The 25,686-nt window shown below is 43.6% G+C and overlaps 1 protein-coding gene across 2 annotated transcripts; it reads right to left on the bottom strand.

The window, feature by feature from the left end:
- Positions 1–140: 140 nt before the first annotated feature.
- Positions 141–25,055, bottom strand: PSAP (prosaposin). 2 transcript variants are annotated; one of them, XM_050898658.1, is made up of 15 exons: positions 25,001–25,055; positions 13,869–14,002; positions 12,729–12,803; positions 11,888–12,013; positions 11,416–11,616; positions 10,323–10,466; positions 9,727–9,783; positions 8,555–8,563; positions 6,777–6,890; positions 5,706–5,801; positions 5,314–5,500; positions 4,988–5,139; positions 3,277–3,357; positions 2,586–2,693; positions 141–1,999 (listed from the first exon to the last, which is right to left on the bottom strand). In XM_050898658.1, exons 1-15 carry the CDS (start codon positions 25,041–25,043, stop codon positions 1,964–1,966), a joined length of 1,563 nt encoding a protein of 520 aa, XP_050754615.1. In that variant the 5' UTR covers positions 25,044–25,055; the 3' UTR covers positions 141–1,963. The 2 variants fall into 2 exon arrangements, with proteins under 2 accessions (XP_050754615.1, XP_050754614.1); XM_050898657.1 differs by lacking the exon at positions 8,555–8,563 and having other exon boundaries at positions 11,422–11,616.
- Between the last annotated feature and the right edge of the window lie 631 nt (positions 25,056–25,686).

The raw sequence follows: 25,686 nt of genomic DNA, 5'->3' as shown, positions 1-25,686 counted from the left end.
GCGACGCTGGAGAGAGCCCATTTCCTATCTGGCATATCTACCCCAACTGGGAAACACTGCTGGAACCACTGCGCAAGCCTGCCAAGACAGAAAGCTGCAGCTATTTTACATCTTTAGGGGAAATTAATTTTTTTTTTTTTTTTTTTTTTTTAAAGCCATGAGCGCTTCAGCATTCTGTACAAACGCAAACAGGAAAGACAAACCGGTATTGTTATCCGTCAACACTGCCCAGACATTTAGTATGTACACGTAGTAGCTAAAAAGCTGCAGTCGAGTGGTTTTCCATTAAACTGCATGAACATTACTTCGCTTGCTGCTGAAGCGTTGTTACCAGAGCTCCCGCCTCACCCAAGACACCACAGGAACAGCAGCAGTTGCCGGCACCTTTCTGAACAGGACTGGAATTTTCAAAGCTCCACCTCTGCCCAGCTCCTCCTTCCGAAAGGTCTCCTCAGAGCTACTTTGGTGCCTCTGTTTTGGGGGTTAACTTGATCAGAATTATGCACTAAATGCTGGTAGGGGATGCAAGGTCTGTCTCAAACAACATCAGCATGATTCTCATTCTCGAGGCCCCTACACCTCAAGGGCCTGACTTGTTTCCAGGGTAGCAGCTGGCCTTGAAAGGCTTTTGTTCAGAAGTTCAGGCCATTTCAGTGGGATGCTGCAGAGGCGCGAAAGGCAGGTTGTCAGGTATGCCAGCAGAGCTGCCAGATACCTACTACAGTGTTCTTACCATCTGCCATCTCCGCTTGCTACTCAGACACATTTCCCAACAGAAATGGGAACTCTGGGGGAAAAAATAAAAAAAAAAAAACCAAACCAACTTACACTTCAAACTACTCAGAAGGGTGAGTGTCAGCGAGAACGGGTGGCAGCAATGGAAACTGCCCGTGAGCGTCACAGCGCCTCTGAAGTTTTAGATGACTGAAATAGGCTATGAGAGAAAACCAGATCAAGGAACAAACCGGCAGTTTACAATAAAAACCATTTTTCCATCCGTTCTGCCCTCTGCGCTGAACTCACTTTGACATATGCACAGCCCCTGCTGATTTTTTCCCCTCCGTCTTCTACCGACCCAGCTCGCTCCACCTCCTTGGCACCCAGCTGGCTGCATGTAGGAAGCTGCAAGACTAAGCAGAATTGAGCAACTAGGATAAGGAAAAAGGGAGCCATTCCTTAAGTACGTCAGCATGCTTCAAAAGACTGAAATCCCACTGTACAGGGCTTGACAGTAGAACACCCATGCTTAGACAGAGTAGTCCAAGGAAATAAAAAGGACATGATCAAAGGTTGAGGGAGGGTTTCCTTAGCTATGACAACACCACGAGCCGTACGTGTAGTCACTCAAATGCAAAAGCGTGGTCGCTCAAATGCAAACACATCTTTTTAGGTACCAGTTACTTTGAAAGTTAGCTGGGCACACCAAGTCCCCTCCTCTGCATCTGCAGAGCTTTGAAAATTCCAGCCAAAGGGATTCCCAAATTCAACATTATCCCTTAGAGTTCCCCTACGGTTACACAGAAAATTAATATTCCAGCCAGATGTTAAAAATGCAAAGCATGTTATCTTCCCAATGCTGACTACAGAAAGACATTTGAAAGTTTAGTTGCTATCTTGTTCTTTTTTTAAATTAAAAGATAATAGTCTTGTCTCGTTTCACCTTCTCTGCCATTCTTCCCAGCACCTAAAAAACACTTCAGCCTACCAATTCAAAATCTACAACACACTGACTATTTTTAGGAGCATAATGAATTAAACTGTACAATCAGAAATATCTTTAAGTCAACAATGAAGATCTGATCCTTCAACAGCAGCACTGCTACAGAAGAGTTACAATAAAGGAACTTGAAGGTCAAATTGTTAATGAGGCAGAGAGGAGGGACATTTGAGATACAGCTCTCCGCCAACCTCAGCCCACATTTTTAAGAGCCATGGCAAGCTTTCAGAACTGGAAATTCTTCTTCTAGTTCCACACATGACGTTTGCAGTGATCAACAGCCTAAAGGGAAAGAAATAGTGTATGTTAGTGGAAAAAAGCCTGTTTGCAAACAAGTGTGCATCTACACATCCAATTCAACGCCTTATTCTGAGCCGAGATCTTGGGAGCAAATCTGTTTTTCTTAAAATAAGTGATTCCAGAGAGGACGAGAATAAAAAACATCCTCGTCCCCACCCAGAAGCTTCAGGAAAGAATGCTGATGACCCTTAGCCATCAAGGCCTGGCAAAGAAAGCATCAGCCCACAGCAATACCGGAAGCCAATTTTTAGAGCCTGATGAGAAGTCGTGACATGGTCTGTTGGCTGCGGGAACACAGAATAAATATAAAGCTCACATTGTACCTTGCTATAGATTCTGAAATGCTAGCAGACAGGTGCGGGATAGGAATGGAAACAGCCTGCTTTAAGAAAGCTAAGGGCTATGGAAGACCCTCTAATCAAACTCAACCACCTCTAGCTAGTACCCTTTTGCTTCGTGAAACTGGAATTCATCCACTTGAAAGTGTGGTATAGAAGCTGGAAAAGCAGTTTATAAGGAGCTATCAGAGACCAATAGGAAACTTGAGGCAGAATCCTGCTTTACATACATTGCACTGAGCAGCAGTCTCCATGTTCTTACACCAGTAACCTGGACCCCAGACACAAGCATCATCCCCCAGGAGAGGCTGTTTAGCTGATCCACAGACTCCAAGTTTCTGTGAAAAAACCAGCAGCAGAGTCAGCATCTTTCCATTTGCACCAAGAGATCTCAACTCCAGCCTTACAGCTGAGCTTCCACCTGACCGAGTGTGGAAGCAACACTGAGATACTTTCAGGAGCTCCCACAGTACCATGCTCAACTGACAACTGCAGTCACACTTGCAGCTGAACGAGTAGACATGAAGCAGTAATCTGACACAAGGAAGAATTAAGTTACCGCAACTGCTTCTTCATATTAAGTTTCGAGAAACAGAGCTTCTAGAAAGGGACCTTTCTCAAGAAAGGTCATTTAACTTCCTCTCATCACATTCAGGGCACACTACACCTTGTTACTGAACCTCGACAGTGGATAACCACTGGCAGCTCTTTTCTTGTGTCCTTCCTTGCACAAGGCTGGCAGTCAGACAGCTGTCCATTCAGTAAGCCCGAGGCCTTGCACAACCGCATTTGCTCTAAGCATTCAGCGTGCTGATTTTTATTCCAGCAGAGTTCCTACACGCTAGGCACTGAAAGGCATACAGAAGAGTAGGAAGGACTGTATCAGAGCCCGTACTCAATAGAACTAAACACAATACTCACAGTGCAAACAAAAGTGGGATCCATCATCTCTGCCAAGAGTTGCACAACCACAGGTTCATACTGTTCCACAAACTGAACACACTGTAACAAAACACAGGTTGAGAGATTCTCCTGTTAAAGCCTTAGAAAGAAGAGGAAGAGACGGTCTTCAGCAGGCAGGCCTGTACACTACTCCAAACACCCCAATAATACACTCCAAACTGATAAACCAGAGGCTTGAGCTCTGCAGATCGAAAAGGACTCAGCATCACACTAATCACACAACTACATCATTTTTTGCTAGCTCATACCTGCCTGCAGCTGTCTGCAGACAGGTTATGATGAGAACGGGGTCAAAAGGAAAAGAACGAAGCAGGACAGGCTTTGGGAAAAGAACCAAGCAGGACAGGCTTTGATTTGCAAAGCTTAGTCTCTAATCGTGGAGATCACTGCTGTCTCAAGAGGAAAGCACACTGAACAAGCTGGAGACAAACCATCCTGAACAGGACGGCAGCAATGCAGCAATGACTCTGAAGCACTTTTAGCCCAAGTAGTTACTCTTCACTTCAGACCAGGCAGCAGCACGAACGCTTCCCATCGGTAACAGTCAGCCCTCTAGTGGGGAGGCCATCTCCAAAGCACAGAAAGACACTGGTGTTCTCACCAGAGACTAATGACACCCATTAATAAGCGAACCACAGCCACTAAATAGCCTCACAGCAGTTAGCAGGAATAGCTGTTTCATAGCTGCTTTAAGCCTGTATGTTGTATGCCTAGTAAACTTTGAAGCAGTTGCCACTTGCTGACACTCAGCAGCCACCTAATAGGATTTCCAGGTAAATCTTGATAGCGGTGGCCTAACAGGTGTTGCTTTTTGCTGCCTCACTGGAATTATGCCAGCCTACTTCCAATTACTTTGTTAATCCCCTGAACAGGATCAATGTTGAGGGGGGAAAAAAAAACAACAAACCTTCAGCTGTTCCCACCCACTGTTCTCAGAGGATTTCCAGGCAAACCTTTACTGACTGCAAATTAGTACAACAATCCAGCCAGTCAATTCAGGCCCTTAAAAGTCTCCATCTATTCAAAGGACTGCCAACCCCCAAGGATGGGGAGTGCGAAAACCTAATCCCCCTGCACCCCAAACTCCTTCCAGCCTCTAGCAGAGGAAGACTGACTACTCTTATAAAAACCACCAAGAGATGCCGCTCTCTAGTTCTTCCAAATACTCTGCAAAGTGTTTCGTCCTTCTGTTCATCTCTATCTGCCTTGTTCTGACTGGCAGGCAGGCTGCCACACAGCAAGGCCTGCGTGGTCATTTGGCTGCCTCAGATCAAGCCTGCTCCCTCTTTTTTGCGTTACTGCACATGAGAAGCTGCTACGCTTTCGTGCTAACTAGTAAAGGGAAAAATCTAGGAAGGATCAGGTTGCTGAACACCAGCCAGTCCCAGCTGCACCTGTGGACAGTTTGTCTCCAGCCAGAGACCAAGGCAGTCGGCAAACACAGAGACCTCTATTATGAGTACCTGCACATTTATAGCAGAAGTAGAGACACTTGAGAGACGGACCTAAAATTAGCATGTAGACAGAATATCAGGTGAAACACTCAGAAAATGAGGTAAGCATAATTGTCACTGTAGGACCTATGTAAACCCAACAAATCAACAAGGACAGTTCCCAACCATCAACAAGACCATTGCTTTTTAGCCTGTCTCCTGCACAAGTGCTTTACCTGATCACTGACAGACTCTGGCAGGAAGTGACAGACTTTTTCCAGTAAAGCTTCAATTTCAGCTGTCGTGGCATTCTTCTCTAGTTCTTTGTCTGCATAAGCTACCACCATCTTGCAGATATCACAGAAGCCACCTGCAGGTTTCACTAAAACTGAGAAGGAAAAAAAAAAAAAAGAAAACCAACAAACATCAGTGCTTATGTAGTTCCCCTAAATAGAAGAAAGGAGGCAGCATCAGCAAAGTACTAACGCACATGTCCTCAAAAGAGATATAATCACAGGCGAACTAGCTCATTTTGCAACACCACCGACTCCTCATTACCAACCTGGTTGCTGTGGGGGCTTGTTGGCTGCACAGCATTTCAGCATAACACATACAGCTTCAGGATTCGTTGCCTCCAAGAGCATGTCAATCAAAGCCTGGCCATAGACATCTATGAAGTCCTTACACTGGTCTTTGACACTTGCTGGGAACAGGTAGCAGATCACCTCCATTTCATGTACAATCTCCTCCTGAAGCACAATGAAGGATGCGTGGCAAATGAGGAACAGAAATCTGACTCAATTCATAAGTACATGTTTTCTTACTCCATCCCACCCAGGACGGAAATCTTGCTCTCATGAAAACAGGCAATAAAAATAACTTTCCTTCCCCCTCCAGTACAGCCCCATTTTAGCCAAAGCCTAGGAAGAGGTACGATTTCCAGCACTTACACACCTCTGTCTTGTTGCTCTCCAAGAGGCCAGTCACTTCTTTCACCATGGTCTCACATATTTCACACAAGGAAAAAGTTTTCTCTTGAACTAAGGCTTTCTGAGTACACAGAAGAAACATACAAAACAATAAATCAGCACTTGACCACATTTGACAGGGACAATTCGTAAAAGATCAGTCTAACACTATTCACATTCAGGTGCAGCACACTAATTCATTTACCTAGCTGGCCATTTTAAGCTGAATTCAAAAGGTCACGCAGAACCCAAAACCAACCTCAAAGCTCTCAGTAAAAAGCCTTTCTGAATGAACAGTCATTTTGTATGACTAATTAAGACCACAGTCCCCAGCCTGTATAACAAGGGGACTTCAATTTAGTAGACATGGAGAAATAAGCAGCCCCACAGTGACTGGAGTCAAGGGAAATATGAAGTGTTTTTTAGAATACATTAATTGAGGACAAAATTTACTAGAATTGAGAGCACTCTCCTGTTTGCAAAAGAAACGTAGAAATTGAGGGACTTGAGGGAAATTGTTTGGAGTCTGTTAATCAGAAGTTAACTGTCCTCAAAAGAGACTTTCCTTTCCAAAAAACACCTCAGCCCATGTCTCACCCAAAGGCCATGGGAAGCTAAGGTGTTTCCCCAAACTCGGAGCTTCAGCATTCTGACTCTGATCACCCATGTGCACATGCAGCGTGGCGTCCCATTTTTAAAAGGGATCGAAGCATAATTCCAATGTAGTGCAAAACTCAAATTCAGCAACTTGCCCTCTAACATTTGAGGTATCATTTAGAATGGCTGCTATACTCTACTGCTGGAACAAGAGTTCCCATTTCAATCCTGAAGTATTACCTTATAGCTTCGGTTTAGTGTAGGCTCTGCTATTCTAACAAATCAGTCAGCTCTCCTACTTCACAGATCAGCGTCAGAAACAAGAAGAGGCCAGGAATTTATATGCAGGGAGACTTGGATTAGTCTATGCATAAAAGCTCATATTTTTCTGTTTCACCTAGTTCATTACACTAAAGCAAAAAGGAAGGCAAAGTTGTCGAGTAGAAAAAGACCATCTTACCTCCACAGTTTCCATTTTCACTTCATGAACCACTTGAGCTGGCACCAGAGTCTGAAGGGGAACAGATTTCACGGAAGGACAGAACCCAACCATGGCACAAATGTCCTTTGGTTGCTGGAAAGAGATGTATAAGCAATTTTTAAAAGTCTAGAAGCCTCTGCCCTTTCTATGGAGCCTGTGAGCAGGCACAGAGAACAAAGTTTTAAAAGGCTCCAACACAATTAGAAGTTTCATGACTACTTCTACTTCAAGTATTGCCAAAGCATTTGATATGGTTATAGGCAGGACAACTACCAGATGAAATTTAGCAGTTCCTTTAAAAGAGGAAGAGGTTAGGCCACATCCATTTAAAAACCCCATTTACCATGAGCTAATACACTATGCAAGGCCTTCAAAGGAGTTGACTTAAGAGCTACCAACACCAAAACAGGCCACCAGCATCACATTAGACCTCCATCCACGAAGCTGCTCCCCTGAAAGCTTTAAGTAATCACAGAAGAGGCTAATTATCCTGACTTCAGAGTTTACCCAAAAGCTGAAAGAAATGCCTAGAAGAAAGGACTCCTTTTCTCATCCACAAACTACCTTCTTTAAAGCATCCAGTAACATCACATTTTGCAAACAGAAACAGATTCCCGCATTACTGAACAGAGTCTGTAAGAAACAGAAGTTAACCATGTTAAAGCCTAAGCCTAACCCTTTTTCCAAGTATCTGCAGTAACTGTATTTGAAGTCTTCTTTTCACAGTAAGAGGAAAAACAGCAAACAGAAACAAAGCCTTGAAAAAGGCTTTCTAAGTCTTTCTCAAAGGTTTTAGAAACATACATTACTAAATGCAAAAATAAATGCCGGACATGAGGCAAACTGCTCTAAGGAGGCCACATTATACCCACGCAAAGTGAGAAAGGCTGTACAGAGTAATACACAAAACTTGAATCTTCCCACCTAAAGTCTACTTAAGCTAACTGAAAAAAGTTACCTTTGGTCCTATGGGTAATTAGAAGATCATATCTCACCCTGTCACCAGGGCATCAAGCTTCTTACAGCAGAGGCTTATACAACAGTTAATATATCATGCCACAACCTCATGCACGGGCAAAAGCAGTATCTCAAAGATACAGTGCTGCTTCAGACTACTCCAGGCAGTACCTTTAAGTCAAGCCCTTTGGTTCATGCATTGTAAGAAGCATTTCCAGATATTAATGTCACAGCAACACCCACATACACACAACATGTTCTCTCACAGAGAGATGACAGACACAAGGTCTCCCAGGACTGGTTAAATTAAAAGCCCAAATAGCTCTAGGAAGCAGGAGCCTAAAGGCCTCCCACATCTTCTTTTCAGTTCATATACTCCAAACATCTATACCATTGTCCTAGATTTAAAGGTTAACCAAGAAAAGATCCAGGGACAGCTTCACTCAAGCCCTTTTGAGCCCAGACTTTAAACCAGAAGCTGACAGGAGCCACTGGCATGCTTTTTCTACATCTAATCCTTCTTGTAAGAAAGTGAGCATATTTCCTGCTCCACTGGCCAAAGCATAATCAAGCTGAAATCTTAGCAGCACAAACTGGTATCTGGAGCTGGAAGCAGAACTGATCCACTGGAGGATCAGTCTTTCTCTGTTTTAATCACATAAATATCCCTTGTATCTGTCAACACTGAGTACAATCACACCATGTACATAGCTAATAGAGCAAGAAGTGAACTACAAGCCCTTTAAGAGCAAGAAGTGAACTACAAGCAGGCTATCACCACAGGCAAGTTGCTCACATACCTGATCCTTCTGTTGACAGGGGAGATTGGAGACAGAGGAAGAAAGGAGAAATTAAAGATAACAGTTAAGAGGGAAAAAAAAAAGTCAAGCACTTGGAACTGCATATACTCTTTCCATGAAGATGATGGAATATGACATGGTCCCCACCCCAAAGATCCTTAGCATTGCTACAGCAACTCACATTTAATTGCACAGTGCTAACCAGCATTATTCATTTGAAGTTATTAAAGCATCCTGGGCAAGACTACCTCCAAAGAGTTTGAACAACACCCAGCCGGATGCAAGGTGTGGTCATATTCCAATTTCAGGCATTAACACCACACTGCATTGTAATGCTTAAAATAAGAAACTAACTGTTACTGGAACAAAGATTTGCTTCCCCCCCAAATGCTTAAGCAGCAGTATGAGCTTCTAAGTAGCCTTTAGCAACTGGAAACAAAAAAAGGCCACTGTGTTGCCAAATTCAGGTTCAAGTCAGCCACATACTCTATTCATAAAGTCACCTATAATTCATTATGTTACTTGTGGCATCTAGGCACTGCATTCTCTAAGGAAAGGCTTACCCATTTTTTTTAAAAGGCTTTGAGATCTCTGGATAAAGAGGTGCTATGGAGGTGGTCAGAGGTAAAATATATTGTGTGTTGCTGCAGAAGACCAGAGCTGGTGCAGTACCACTCACTTTCCATGGCTCCTATCAAGAGCCCAGAGACAGCAGGAGTCTTGAGATAGCAATTCCAGAAGAAGGACATTTAGTCTTGCTTCAAATAGACACATTATCTCTAACATTTGAACCAATTTTGCAATACTGTGACAAAGACCAACTCTAATATGCTTAACATAGTATTTGGTGGGGAGAGGGGAAGTAGCGTAAGTACAGGACTGAGATAAGAGTATAAAGGAACGTACATAATGCATCTTCTGTGTTTCAAAGGATTAGAGTGCCTTTTGCACCGCTGAAGTGGTTGTGACAGAAAAAGAAAGTGCTAAAGAAAGCATTCTGAGACTGAAGTTACTATCCAAAATGCCAAGTTCAAAGCATTAACACCAAGACTTAGAGAGCAAGGGCTCTCCCCAGACTTTTACTGCAGTAAATGTTTCCTGTTTCCAAGTAAGTTAGCTACACAAAGCAGAAAAATGAACTGAGAGCAAATATTATATTCTACTGGTCTTACCATGTGCATCATCATTTGGATAGCCAAGTCAGAATATTCAGAGATATAGTTCTTGCACTGCAGGAAGTGGGAAAAGGAAGTCGTGTAAATATCAAACCACTTAAGCTGCAGAGTTAATCTAGAATTTTCTAATACATCAAGGTATCAATTTACCAGCTCTACTTAATAACTATTCTGTTGTCTTTCAGAGCTTGTCCCAAATATAAGATGGCATTTCAGGTTACACAATCATTACACACACAGCTGCTTATCTGATGAGCCTTTTCTCTTCCTCTCAGGGCAAGCACTCCCCCTCATTGATATGACCCCATTACCCTGCCAGATCATTTTTATGAAAAAGGCCTTTAAGGGCTAGCAGCCATCTTGAGTCTTTTTCCTCCTCCCCAGTCCCACACACACCACCCAACCCAACTTTCTTGACAAGAAAGTTTATGATTTCAGTGTTGTTATTGTTATACTGTCTAACATATCCTACATGTGACATACTCTCCTTTGTTTTATTAAATAGATATTACATTGAGAGGATTAAGGCACAGAACAAACTATTTTATGTTTGCCTACAGGAACAGATTTTTAAACAAAAAAAGATAGCTTACCATATCAGACATTCCAGGTCCCAAACGGTCACACTCCTCCTTGGCATGAGCAACCAAAGACTTTACAAAAGATGAGTTTGTCCTCACAGCTTCCTGAACGTCAGTAACCAGCTGAATGCAATCTTGGCACACATCCCCACTTGCCTGGGCAAAGAGTGAAAGGAAACTTAAGCTGACATATCTTCACATAACACGTTTTAGAAGCTTCCGTTACTACCAAGTTTTAAAAGCTATTTTAAACTATGTACAAACCTTAATAAATACTCTATAGAATACTCAAAAGCCTGAGCTAACATGAATAGACAAGCTACTGCCGGTATGCGCACCAGCCACTAGAGGGAGATGAGGTACCTACTTGGCTCTGAAACCCGAGATAACTGTGAAGATACCCAGTCTCCAAAATCCGTTGGTTTTGTCACAGACCACCGTGGAAAGGTTTCTAAATTTGGCGTAGATCTTACCCGCTCCACCCACAGCAGCTTGTTCTCCACCCACCCAACTGTTTAACTCCCATATCTAGGCTTGCTATCAAGACTCAGCCTCTACTCACAAGTTCATTGTCTCATTTACTCCCCTTTGTCATCTATTTGTTCTTTGCTGATCCAGTCTGTCACCTCTGGATTCAGACAGGAATGCTTCCCCTGAAGGGCACAGCTAGCAGATTACTCAGAATGTGGGAGAATTCTTCTTCCTTTGAACACTGGTGCCAAACTTGCTCTCAGAAGAAATTTTTTCCAGTAAGACCTGCTTGACTACTACAGTCCTGGATGGGAACAGCCCAGCACAAGACTTGTCTTTATAGACTGCAGTTGTTAGTCCAAGATTACACAAATGGTCCACAGGGGCTGCAGCTATCATCTTACTTAGCTTTAAACTCACAGGTTACGGAAAAAGGTAGTTGTCTGTATGCAGCATTTCAGTCTGTATGCAAATTCAATAGGAGACAGTCACCTAGGTGAAGCACATCAGCTTAATCTGTGCCCAGTACAACAATCCCTTACCAAGAATCATCAATAAGTTCTTACGCAAAGGAGCACTGAAGCTCTGGAGCAAAAAACATGCACTTCTCTTGCACGCTGGAATAGCACTGCACCCTTACCTTAGACTTCTGCTTGGGTTTGTCCTGAGGGTAAAGGAGAAGAGGCACATTAGCCATGAATGGGGATGCCAGTTCAGAGAAGTCCAGCTCTGGTATCTTATTGGACTGGAGTTGTTTCTGAAATTTCATTGTTGCAAGGTGCTTCTGAAGGGACTGGCACAGTGAGAGGGCACTACATACAACTTCAGGTTTATCCTAGGGGAGGTAAGATACATACATAGAGCTCTAGACTGATGGCACTTTTATATGAAGTTCAGAGTAGAGAGTCATTCAGCTGAAACATGATAGGAAGGGAAAAATGTTTCACAGCAAGGAAGTAGTCTTCAAGTTTACACCATTAATTGCAACACCAGTGATCCATACAGGATTAAAGGATCATATGCACAATCTTACGTAAAAGAGAAATTCAGGCATCAACAGGAGCACGATTTTTAATTCCAACAGTTGCAAATTATTATCTACTTACTAGCTCTTCTTTGATCATATCCATGATAACTGGTAGGTAGGAATCCACAATTTCTTTGCACTCAGAGACCAGGCCTTGGTCAGGAAGAAACTCGCATGTCTTTTCCAAGTAAGAGCGGATCTCATCCTATAAAAAATGAGGTGGCTATAGACTATCAAAGTATATATCTCTCTCTCTGAAATGCTCTTTCCATTCCCAAAATGCATGACACAAAGCCTAAAAAAAGCCCCTTGGACTCAGGTAGGTCCAGGCAGTTGGCAAGCAAAACCAGAATGAGGTTTTACACTACAGGTCTATTTTCCCCAGTCCTGGACCTTCGATGAGACCCTGCCAAAGTGAAAACATGAAATACTGCTTGCAAGGCCTGCACAACACAGTCTTGCCAGCATAGAACACTTACATTTAAGAAGAGGAAGTGAAATTATGGACTAGTGGGACAGTGATTTGTTTATACAAGTACTCCCAGGTTCACAAAATAAAAAAGGGAAGAAGTGACCACAACCAAAATAAAGTCCACCTGGTGCAATCATCCACTTCTAGAGACTGCAGTATCCCACCTTTTAAGATCGATGGCCCGCTGGCACAAGAACAATTTTATTAAGCATCTACAGCCAATCAGGGATGTGTTAGAGCATGAGAGGCTCTAGAATTTGCTAATCTCTAAACCAGAAGAGGCTGTTTAAAAGCCTTTTCCCATGTACTCTGGCCCCTTTCAACATTTGCTGCTTAGGTTGGGAAAACATCATGCAGACTACTCTTCCACCCCCTCACCTTGCCATCTTGTTATGACAATGAAATCAAATAGTGCCCTTGGGGCAAGGAGAAGGGGAGCTCTGCTTACCTCAGTGCCATTATCCTTCAAAACCTTGCCAGCCACTGTCACAAGTTCCTTACACAAGTCACAGGGGATACTGTTCTGGAGAGAGAAGTAGAGAGTTACTTTGAGACAGAATTAAGTACCTGTAAATGCAGTGTGCAAGTAACAACTTGAAGAACAAGCATCACATTTGGAATTGAAGTTAAGGAAGAAATACTGGCTGAAGCCGGGGTGGGAAGAAGCATTTTTAAATAAAGAGTGAGGCTATTCCAAGCATGTCCAGCTCCAGTTTCTTCAGTAAGTCAACATGGTATGAAGAAGCAGGCATGCTACCACTTGCTCATTTCACCTAGTCCCACCTCCTTGAAGTATAAAGTATATTGCCCTGAGAAGCCTTCTCCAGAACCTCTTTTACCTTACTCTTCGAAGAGTTGACACTTACTAGAAACTGAAGAACTTTTCAGGCAGCTTCACTCATTTTAGTTGTGCTCTGCCATTCTAACATTCCTCCCTTCCCCTGCTTTTCTACAAACTGAAACATATCTCAGCACAGATATAGCCAAGGTGGACTGAATGCACCTGTTAGTAAAATGCCTTTTTCCCCTAGAAAATGGTGAAATAATACCACAAACTACAGCTACATTCACACTGTAGCTACATTCATACTAAAGCAGCACTCACATTCAGTACAAATGCAACTTGAAAAGCCACACTAAACATAACAGTTGTACCATTATTTACTGTCATAGCTTATATAATTAGTATATGTTGCATCTTTTGTGGAACATTAACTTATGAGAAAGACCTAAAGAAGCACACAGCTTTCTTTGCAATAAGCCTATCAGGCTGGCATTGCTCAAGTTAAGAATAAGGCTCTATGAATTAGGAGTTGTTTTAATAAAGAGGAACGAGTCTGAAATCCACTAGCTCCATTCCACACATTGCTCCGTGATTGTGCAACAGGTCACAGGAGAAGTCAGCAGACAAGTTGTGCAAGGCAGAGAAGTGGAAAGCAACCTTTATCTAGCACCCAAATTAAGGCATAGTAACCAAGGCATAGTCAGACGTAGCGCTTAACTCCGATCAGACCTGAAAAATCATCAGCATATGGAAACCAGCTACCTCAACTACAGGTGGGAAGAAGTCTCAGTAGTTGATACTTACTACAGTAGGCTTGTTCCAGACATTCTGCTGGCAGTGTTTCACCGCTCCGCACTGTGATGCTGTCCGAACACTCTGACACCATACCTCTGGACCCTTCACGCAGTCCTTCTGCCACAAAACAGGGCTTGCCACAGCTGCCAAAAAAAGAATCGTTCTTTCACAGTTGCACACTTGAATGATTTCCACTCCAAAGCAAGCAAGTTAATGCTGTACAGTATAACCACAACCTCTCCAGTATGCCACTTAGGTTTACTAACATTTTTAAGCGCATTTCAATCCAGCAATTTCTGACCTAAAACATAAGAGTGAGTCCCAAATACAGATTACACAGCCAAGAACTCAGAAAAAACATAACAGTTGAACTTCTCTACTGAAGTGCCTGAGTCTCAGCACCTCAGCAGTCCATTCCCCCACCACCCACTTTTTGTAAAAAACAAAAACAAAAAAAACCACAAAAACAAACAAAAAAACCACCACACTTTGCTTAGCACACAAGAACTACCAGATGACTTGAAAGAGAGAAACTGCTCATTGCAGAAATCTACACCTCAGACAGCTGATTCCCAAAGCTGCAACCCCCCTGTTCTCCTGTCCTACTGTCCTTGCAGTCACTTCAACTCTGAACCAGCAGGCACATCTAGCCTGCAATTGCTGTCTGCATTCCTTCTCCCAGGTGAACCACCCTTTTCTCATACAGCAACTGAGAGAGCTAGGAAACTAATCGGATTAGAAGCCACAACAAAGCACACATTACATGGAGGACTGAAGAGCCAGGTGCAGACCAAAACACTGATCATAAATAGAAAGTTTCAACAAAGTCAAAGCAAAAGAGGGACAGAAAACAATGTGAGACATGTTCTATCATACAGTTTTTAAACTCATTAAATCTATTTAGACTTTGTTTCCTCTTAGTCAGTTCTTCAACTGTGTACAGAAAAATTTGTGGGGGTGAAAAAAAAAGTACAAGTCCTTGTCTGGACATTACCTCCCACCCCACATGGAACTGCCTTGCAACCTACAAAGCTCTGAAGTAAAATACAGAATACCATTTCTGGACAGTCTTCCAAAAGAAATGTAAAAGAGCTGCACTATTAAGTAATAGGACAAATTCATCAACTGCACCTTTTAGCTGACTTTCCAAGATTTTTTTTTTTTTTTTTTTTTTTTAATTGTGCTGTCTGGACCAGACACCCAACTTCTCCCAGTTTTCTAAAACCATCCTATCTGTTCGTAAGCTCAGTTTCTTCAGCAGTCAATCTCCTACGTTGCACTAACCTATGAAGAAACAACTCCTAAAATCCTACAGCAGGCAGGCTCCAAGGAAATCTGCCATGGTCTAAGCCTACAAGGCACTGCTGTCAAAGTTTTAGGAAAAAGAAAAAAAAAAGTCCATTCAAACCTATTAGCTGTATAGGTGTTGTTTAGGAGCCATTATCTCCACATCAATGCTGTTTACACATCACAAAATACCATAAAATTACATTGTCAACCAAGAAGCAGGAATTAAGCTGTTTGATTGCTACAAAGCTTCTAGTAAGGTTATGACAGATGAACAATCACTTTTCCATTTCTCACACCCCAGTTCTAAGCAATTAGAGGATGAACTTAACAGCTGAATTACCAGTGCATCTGCTAGGTACATAGCCACTACACATCAGAGCCAGATAAACACTGCTTTATAGGTGGCATTCTGCAGCCTTCTCAGCTGTTGATTTATAAAGTCTGTTTACACTGGATTTCACAGAGGAATGACCCATTTATTTTAAGAAAAATGTGCTTTGCATGCTTAATTTTCTACACAAGAGCTTGAAGTTTACCACCCTCTCTCCCAGCAAAAGGCCTAGATTGCATCTTGTTCTTCAGCAAGACAGCACACTAGGACTGCTTATAAGACTGTAGGAATAAGACTTCAAAGCTTCTAATAATGTATGGTTAGCAAAATATTTACAGACAGCCTATTCTAAATTACAGCGTTATTGATCTGGAAGCACTAAGAATAGTGAAGTTTCAAAGTCAGACTGGTCAGCCAAATAGCTGTCAGCTCTGGCAGGATGACAATAACCAAGTATACACTTGGTTGAGGGAAAGAGTTATTCTTCCCTTTCAGATACTGGCACTGAACAGTGGTAGGAAGGCTCTGCAAGGCAGAGCCAAGCTCTGGCTAAAGTCAAGCAAGACCTCAACTTTAAACAGTGGAATTAAGGGCTTCCAACTATCTACAAGTACAGCTTTTAACCTATGCCTTTAGATCTGTAAATCAAAAGAAAATTACTCTCCCTCCCTTGTTTGAAACATACTGTAAAACTACAAAACTAAACTATAAAACTACAACAAAAGCTACTCCAAGCAGTTTCTCAAACTCTTGAGCTAAGAGGTCATTTAAAACCGAAACTGAGGAATTCATGCCGTCACTTGCACTGGTTTGATCTCGCTCTTAATGAACTTTCAGTTTTTGTTTGGCTTTTTACTTTAAGATCCTGTTGCCGTATGACTTTTCAGATCCATACACAGCTTCGGCAGAATGTCTTAACAGCTAGTCTTGTTCCTTCTGCCTCATAGCCTCTGACCTGGTCATTAAAAGTGCAGGACAAAATAAATACTATGCTTCAGATTTATGCTTATTTATCAGCTTTTTTTGGCTGTACGTCTTTAACAAATTCCCTGCTGCATGGCTTCTGTATCAAACAGACGCTTACACAGAGTCAGTCACTAATGCTCGGACTTGCCAGGACACGGCAAGGGGTATCAGCAGGGCAGCAGGGTTTTGTCAGGTTACGACACTGAGGCAGAAGAAAACCAAACAGCAAGACAGTAGTCTGAGACCTTTTGAGGTGAGCAGAGTGCAGGTTGCAGATAATTCTGTTCAGAAGGAAAAAAAAAAAACAAACAAGTCTTAAAATTAGATTGATTTTTGACAGTACGTTAACTATTTGATGCCTCTGCGCTGCTTCCCTGCATCACATGTCTCACCAGTCTGGAAGGAGAAAAGAGTAATTTCTCAGAAGAGACGTACACAGCCATATTCTGTTCAAAGCACCGCCACTGGGCACACAGTCGCTACGGATTTCAGAATAAGGACACTAATGTTATCTGCAATCCTCTACAGAAGACCAAAGCCACAAAATCTCAGAAGAGCTTGAGACCAGCAGGTACAGGGAAGAATGAGAAGCATCAAACTGTTCATAAGCCAGTCAACACTGAAAATTAGTTTTAGGATGCAAGCAAGCACCCCAAACACCTTCCCACTGGTATTAAAGTCCTCACTCCTGCACAACGTCAGAGCAAGATGAAATGCCAATATACCTACACAACTTTTCCATCAAAAAAGGCAACAGATTCAGGAAGCCTGACTCAGCTATGCCATGAGGATGAACATTTATCTACAGAAAACAGAAAATGGAGGAACAGCAGCATCCTTTCAGTTACAAAGGACACTGCAGAAGTTCTTTGCTTTTGAGAAGCAATTCTACATTTGATGTTTTCAGTACAGATCTTTCTGGTCAAACACTGACTAGGCAAATTTCTTTGTTAGGGCCACACATCACTGGCACATTTTAGAAAGCAGCTACAGAACAAAGACGACGCACACTAAGCATGACTTCTTTTCTTCCATCTTCCACAGTGACTTTAAATATAGTTAAGCTTGTACTAGTTTATTCTATATTATGTTGAAATATTTTTATTACATAACTCAATGTCTAATATGAAAGGATGCACCTTCATTGCAACAATATCCACCCTCCCTTTCTGAATGTCCTAGGAAAAACAGAAGCAAAACCAAAAAACTCTGCATTAATTCAGATCTTGCAGATTCAGAAAAGAATAGTTTGAAATCCTTTAGCGTTCCCACTACTTTCTCCCTTTAGTTTGTTCTCCTATTTAATTATGAAACAGCATTTTTCCTCATAAATTAACTTATGTTACAACAAAAGCAAATATGCCAGTGAAGCGTGTTAAGGCCTTGTGCTGTTTCACAACAGAATGAACAGGTTTGAGTCTAAACAGTTACCTTACCTTTTCCCTGAAAATAGCCTCTGCTGCAAGAAGAGTGACACCTTAATGTGGTATTTCACATCCCCAGCACAGCAGCAACCCAAGAGAAAACAAAGCACTGACAGTTACCTCACACAACTCTTAATGCTTGCTGGATAAACCCAATGGGATTACCTTCTTAGTTATCTCTGGCATCCCTTTATTTTATATATTGTTCTTTATCTAAGGTCATCCATTTTTAAATAGATTTCTCCTTTCTCTGTAGATTAGCTCTCAACAGTCACGCGTCATGCCCACCCAAACCTGCCCCCCTTCCCTGAAGTTCTTGCAACCCACTATTTTTAGAGCACCAAACAAGTTTATCTGTGATGGCCAGGGTGTTTCTTTAGTCATCCTCTTCACTGGTTCCTCCCTTCTTGAACTGCTTCAGAGATGTGGTTTCTTGAATTTTAGAAGGAACAGTCTTTGCTCCACCAAGTTTTTCCTAAATTAAGCAGTGAAAGAAAATGGAGGAGGAAGGAGAAGGGGGTGTAGAAATGCAGGAGGAAGGAGAAGGGGGTGTAGAAATGCAATCCATGTATAAAGGGTACGTGTTTCAGATGTGAAAGACTTCGGCTTTTGGGCTTCTAGCCAAGCTGACAGCCCACAGGCACCCTAGGATCCTTGCATGCACTTGCAGCTTCTCGAAACAAAAAAAAAAAAGAAAAAGGAAAAAAAAGAAGAAAAAAAAAAAAAAAGAGAAGCGAGATTCACACCCACTCTGACCTCTCTGATGCTTGTGTCTGACAGACAAGAGAAATCATCTCCCAGAACAAGCGTTGCCTCAGAAACACAGCCTGAAGCCCAACAACATAATCAAAATACCCCAAAAGCTGAAGGGTAACAGCAGAAAAGGAAGGAGAAATCTTTTCTTTGAGGCCCAGGTCAGCAACCTAACACTGCCAGAACACCAGTAACACAGTCCTGACAACGGACAGCTACTCCACATCACATGGGGCTCTGCCAGGAATTAACACAAAAAACAGTTTAAAGGCTGTGAAGATAAAGAGAAACCTGCAACTCACTCCCACAGTGGTACTATCCTACTTACTTCAACAACTGTGCGTTACTCCCAGACACTTCTTCAAAGCAGCAAATGCTAACTATCACCTCCTTCCTTGACACTAGGCATCTGGAATGGAAACGCTAACATATGGTCAAAAGTTAGGGAAGTAGAGGTGACAGCCCGCTCAGACAATACCACCTTTTCTACTTGGAAAGGTTACAGAGCCATGCATGTGAAGCCACAGTTCAGTTCTTCACTCCTCTTCAGGAAACAGGAACCTAGAAGGAAGCTTATAATGGCTGGACTACCATTCTGCAAGGACAGCTATAGGAAAATCGTTAGATAATTACCTTTCCTGAGAATAAACTTCCCTTCCCTCAAGCATTTGTGTTATTCTTCTTCCAGGGAGAGCCAGCCTGAATTTCTTCCCGAGATTCAGAGAAAAACATCCTAAGCAATCCCCTCCAAAGCTGTACTGAATCTACTAATTAGACTTTTGTGATCGTGCTTAAAAGTTAACACTTTATATAAGCTTCTATGAACAGGGATTCTATATGGGCCAGACCAGATTCCCTAAAGAGCCAGAGGATAAGCCAGAAAACTATCACCCAGAACACAAAGAAATTCAGCTTGAAGACTCAAGCCTCCTCCAAACCAAACTGCTAGGAAAATCTTGGCGTGAGCAGCATTTTTACAGACAAATTAACCTGCAGTTGGCAAGAAAAGGAAAGAGCTGAGCTGCTGTTCACTTTAATGGGTTGAAGTCAAACGTGGAAGATAACTTGGGGTGCTGGCAACTCTTATGTCTTCATGACAGACTAATTTGTTCCAAGTATATTAACGTATTCTTCAGGAGGGATGCTCTTTCCCAGGCTGTCCCACTTGGCAATTTTTAAAAAAAGACCATTCATAATCTCCCAGAAATGGCCCAAAGACCAAGTGAACACATCAGTCTCTGCCATTCTGTGCTCAGTCAGTAACTGACTTTTCCCCATTTCTTTTGAGAACTGCAAAAGCAAAGTGTGTTTAAGTTAAAGAAGTCAAGAGGGATCAACTTCTCTTCATCAAATCTTACAAAGCGTCAACAAGTCAAGGAGTGACCTCAACCTGAAGTTATCTGAAGGGCTCAAATACTCAACAGCCTCTCTGGTCAGTTAGTGAGTTTAAGTAAAGTTTCAGAAGTTGTAATCACACCACACACTAGTAACTCATGCCAAAGGTCTACTATGCCTCTGGATTACTGAGGCAGCAAAATGACCACAGTATTTGAGAGATTACAGGCAATTTGCAGAAGAAACGGATGAAATGTGGCTAGCTGTTATCAGTATTCCAGATGTTGGCTACAAATCAGAGAGTCTTCCTGTCCAGGAAGCTTGAAACTTTTGTAACTAGCTCAATTCACAAGAAATGAGTTTTGAGTTAACACCATGATTGGGCTCTTCCTCAAAGTGGGGAATGCATTCTCATTTTGGTACGCTACCTCTGCTGTAAAACATTGTTCTTACCTCAGATGCTCCCTTGCTTCCCTCACCAGAAGACAAGCATGGTAAGAGCAGCAGTTTGTGTACGTACAAGCAATCATAATAAAGTTAAAGATAGCAGAGAACAGGATGAGCCGAGACAGTAAAATCAGCTCTACTGTCCCAGTAAATCGTCCCAGTTACTACAAAGGTTGCAAGAGAATAATTTCCACATTGACCATAGGTTGCTATCAGGTTGCCAAGCAAGCCCCAGCTTCTGCCTGAGATTTTTCTGTGACAGAATCTAGAAGAGATATTTGGATGTTCAAGGGCATCTGGTAGTCGTCAGGAATAAGTGGTCCCATGCAGTATGCTAAGACATTCCCAAGAAGTTACGAGAAGCATTCTTCCCTGCAGCAGATCCCTGTAGAAATATGCCTAAACGTTTTGAACATACTTGTTTTTCATTTCCATTCCTTCTGTTTTTGTTTTGGGGGGTTTTTTTGGGGGGTGGGGGGATAGATTTCATGCAAGTCTCTGCAGAAATTCTGTATTTAACATCCCCTTTTCACCAGCCAAATATATTCACACCACAAAGAATGGAAAAGTCTGCTAGTTATGCGGAGAGCCATGTCTGTAAGAGAAGACAAAGTTCCTGGCCACAGGTTACACTGCAGTCCCAGCAAAGCACAGGTGAAGTCCAGAGGCATCTAAAAATTTCAGAAAACAGAAGGGCAGTTCAAGACACCGCCAGGAAGAAAGAGAAGAAGAGTCTCAGGAGCAATGCTCTTTTTCACACTGCTGCCAGAGAAGTGCTTTAATGCTGAATGAATGCCAGACATGGAAGACAACAGGAAGCTCCCTCAGGGAAAGGGAAGACATCAGACCCCCGCAGCTGAGCAGAGAAAGTATGCCAGAGGGATGAAAAGGGACATTTTAAAGAACAGCTTCAGGGAGGACAGCAGTTAGTGATGGGAGAGCCTGGAAAAGGCAAACTGTAGTGCACAAGGTGAAAGAATAATCTACCCTCGAGTACAGTGATGAAGCAGCTGACAGCAGGAAAGAAGAAAGTGTTAACCCCTAATCTCTGCATACTAATAGCTTGCATCCCAATGTGAACATAGTCAAAGGATTTAAAACTGTTACGTTTGGAAAAAACAAGCCTTGAAATCTCATTGCAGGATTCATTCACCCAGCACCTCCAAGAAAATCTCTCTATATGCAGACTTTTACAGAAGTAGAGAACAAAGTTTAAAAACTAGTCAGGTTAAACAGTGTAAACGTGAGACTCCTCACTCCAAGAGAAAGAAAAATACTGATATCTGAAATTAAACATTGCTCCATGACCAAATACACAGACAAGCATTGCCTCAAAATATGCACACACACTTCAAAGACCACAGAAGTACCCCTTTTAACTTGCAACAGGAACTCTGATATCTTAATAGCAGCAAATTAATTGCATAAAAAAGCTGCTACATAAAGAAAAAAAAATTAAACAGAAAATGGACTGTGAGTAAACCCTTAAAGAAAAAACAAACACAAACCCTTTTTTTTGTCACGTAGTTCTAGGGCATTGCCCCAAAACTGCTTTGAAGAATCAGATCCACATGAAACATTGAAACAAAAACCCACTGGCAGCCAGCAGTAACTGGTCCTGCTTCCCCCACAGATACAAAGTGAAAATCTTACTGAATGTTATACCAGAAAACCCTCCCAGAAAGAGCATAGTCCAACCTCCTGGAGAGTCCCAACTAACATCACCGTCACCTGATGGAGAGACGGTTCAGCTTTGCTGACAAGCTCCCACTCTCTTGTTCCACCCTCTACATCATCTCGGTTTTCAGAGATTCCCAGAACTGCTTCTTTGTGGTATGCTGACTAGCACAAACTGAGATTGTAAAAAGATGGCATAAGACTTCAGCAGCTCTGCATACGCGATCACGCATTTCGCCGAGCGCGACCATGACCAGGCAGAACAGCTTGCGCAGCTCCTCCAGACACAACCAAGAACAACTCTTTCTATTTATACCTCTTCTGCAAACAAGGAGGAGATTGTGCAAGGGCAGGTTTACCCAAGCCACGACTGGTGCACTATCGAAGCACACCACTTCGTTATGCGACTGTCATAAGGTGCCTCATATCCACAGCGCTCCCTGTTATTCCTCTAAGAAAACAGGGACCTATTTTTTAGATATAAGCCACCTTCCACCGTTTGCCTAATTTAATCCACAGTAGTGGGCTGCACCAGCCTAGCTTTTTTGTTAGAAACCACATTCCCAATCAGAACAAGCCTGCAAACTACAGAACATAGTCCGAGTTCAGTTATCTGCTTTTTCCACATCCTCCAGAAAATTCAAGTCAGACTAACTCAGCCTTCAATTTTCCAGTCCCCAAATGTTCTGACCAGTGTTCGCTACAGGAATGATACATTAGTTTGAAATCTTGGAAGGAAGGAAGATTAAGTCTACTATTTTAGGGGGGGTGAAATAATCACATCCTCAAACTTTTCACTTTCCACTCCCAGCTTAACTTTTATTTTACCCAAAGGAAACAAAAATTCAGCCAAGAGAAACTGACTTCTGTTTTAACTGCACACCCAGCCTTCCTCCTTTCCTGGTCTCAAAGACAAGCAATAATCAAAGCGAGGATCAGTAGTCCAGAGATCCCAAGTCCTGTACACCCTGCTTTAATTCCTTCGTGTCGCCCTTAAAGGGAAGATGCACAGAAGCACTGTAAGTAGGTCAACCAAAAACCCTCATGGCCTACCAGCCATGCTGTAAGCCAGCCAAGTAACTCCATTAGGATACGCCAAGGGTGGCTAGATTTTGATACAGCTAATTAGTTAGCTTAGTAGACAAAAACGGTGTTTCAGGCTGTCACAGTAAAACCTTCAGAAAAATCTGCACAATACTATCATAGGTGAGTCAATTAGTATTCATAACAGAACCTTGGTGAAAAAAGACAGGTGTTTATTTGTGTGAAAACAGCGACTTCCTAAAGAAAAACAGGCCTAACAGGTCTTCTGCTATGCTCAGTTGCATACGCATGCCTTTAACAGGTAGACCAAGCTAATTCTCATTGCTGAACTGGTTTCTCATTACAATTTCCCTAAATACACTAATGGGAAACCTGGTGGATACTTCAAGGCAAATCCTTTTCACTTGTAAAGCACAAGAAACTAGAATGATTTTAGTGATTCAGAAACAGTCCCAATAGAAATGATAACTGATGGCAGTTAATTCAGTGCAGAGCAGACACAAAAGTCATATTATTAAAGCAGATAAATATGCAGCGTGAAAGCTGACACTTGCTTTCTTCTTTCCAGCCTGAAAAGTCTGAGATTCTCCATTAAATTGTCCACATATCAGTATATTAAAACTCCACTTAAGTACCAGACTAGTGTACAATCATGCAAGATCTCAGAGGCATAATTACCGTAGTCTGCCAGTTGGTTATTCCTGTGGCTTTTAAACAGCTAGTCAGGCTTTTTTTTTTTTTTTTAAGTTGACTTGTGAAATGTTGCAGGTTAAACTCGTAAGCAAATAAGCTCTAGGTTTAAAATTGTCTTATTTAAAGGAAAATTCTCTGAAAAATCGTGTGCATCACTGTACTAAACCTTCAATTTTGGGGTTTCTAGCCATTCCATACCACAACCTGAAGGTCTACTACCCCTCCAGTCAGTCTATGAATCATTTCTGTAGCTCTGTCTAGCTTCTGCAAAATGCAAGCATTGCCTTTTCTAACCTCTAGTCCTAATGCTAAAGGCAGAATACCAGTTATTCCCGCCACCACCACCACTTTCACCTCAGCAACAACAGGTAACAAGGCAGCAAACAGCAACGTTAGTGGAATTTTCCATGTGGAGCCGGAGACTCTAATGAAATGAGGCTGCTAAAAGCACACAACAGAAGAGGCTACCTCTTGCCGTCTGAAAGAGGATTAACACCCATCTATCCCTGAAGTGCCAAAGATAAATACAGCTGCGGGCAGTAAAAGAGTTTCTGCCGATTGCTCTTATTTGGCTCTCCGAGGTGATACAGTTGCCCGATTAGTGTCAGATATGGATACAAACTGATCCAATGCTACCACAGTGTCATCAGGAAGTCATCTCCTACCAGCAGTGGGAAAGGCTGGTTTCTCACAGGGACTTCCCCCTTCTCCCTGCGTTTACCTAATCGCTATTCTTGGGCGATTCCCGCCCTAAATTCCGCTTTTCCACCACAGCCACCCCGAAGGCGCCCTTGAAATCCCCGCTCGCTCCCCGCCCCAGGGCTCTGCTCCCCCGGCGGGACCGTTAGGCCCCACACCGGGCTGCGACACCCCCAGGGCGGCGGGGCCCCGGCAGGAGGCTCCCCCCGCCCGCCACCCTCCCTTATCGCTGCCTCCTCTCCCTGCGCTTTCGGCAGCCGGGCCCGGCAGGTCCTGCTGGGAGAAGAGAAGAGAAACAGCTTTAGGCCCGGCCTCCCCCTCTACCCCCCCCCCCCCCCGCCTCCTCCTCACAGCACCGGCCGGCCGCCCTCAGCCCGCTCCCACCCGGGTAGACCCTCGGCAGTGAGGGAACACCACCCCCAGACCGCCGGGGCTAAGCGTGAGGTGGAAGGGGAGCAGGAGGCGGAGGCTGGGCCGCTTACCGGCCGCCAGGAGCCCGAGGAGACAGAACAGCCGCCGCGCCATCTTCCCCGCGCCCGCCTGCAATGCGGAGCGGCCACCGCCTCCCCCCACCGGCCCTATATAAAGGCTGCGCTGGGCGCCACCGCGCATGCTCGCCGGCCGCACCGCTCCCCCCCCCCCCGCTCGGCTGCTGCGCATGCGCGGGGGGGCCAGCTCCTCATGCCCCTCACCCCTCCCACCCCCCCGCGCATGCTCCGTGCGGCGCCCCCGCGTCTCCTCAGGCGGGCTCGAAATGGCGGCGGTGGGGTCTCCGCTCCGCGCCGGGGCGGCAGGCGTGCGGAAAGCCGGAGCAGCCGTTCCCCGGGCTCCTCTGGGTAGGGGGGTGCGAGCCCCCGCCGGTCGAAGCGGCCCCGCCTGGCCGGAGGAAACGCCCTACAGGCCGCAGAAGGCAGTTTGCGCAGCGCCGGCCCGGGGCCTTCCACAGCCAGTGACCCCGAGGCGGTGGGAGCACCACAGGCAGGAGGGCCCCCGTCGCTCCCCCCAGGCTCGCTTTCGGTTGGTGGGACCTCATCGAGGTGCACGTCAGCAAGGAGGAGATGTGCCACGGCAGAGCTTCCCACTCATGGGCTTTCCATCTTGTTGCCTGGGGTTAGGAGGTGGAGGGCGGGGGTGCTTGTTTTTCCTTGCTGTGCCTGGCAGGCTCCTG

This window comes from Gymnogyps californianus, chromosome 6, assembly GCF_018139145.2.
Source record: "Gymnogyps californianus isolate 813 chromosome 6, ASM1813914v2, whole genome shotgun sequence".
Taxonomy (NCBI): Eukaryota; Metazoa; Chordata; class Aves; order Accipitriformes; family Cathartidae; genus Gymnogyps; species Gymnogyps californianus.
The sequence above is the reverse complement of the archived record's forward strand: the minus strand, read 5'-3'. Positions and strand labels throughout refer to the sequence as shown.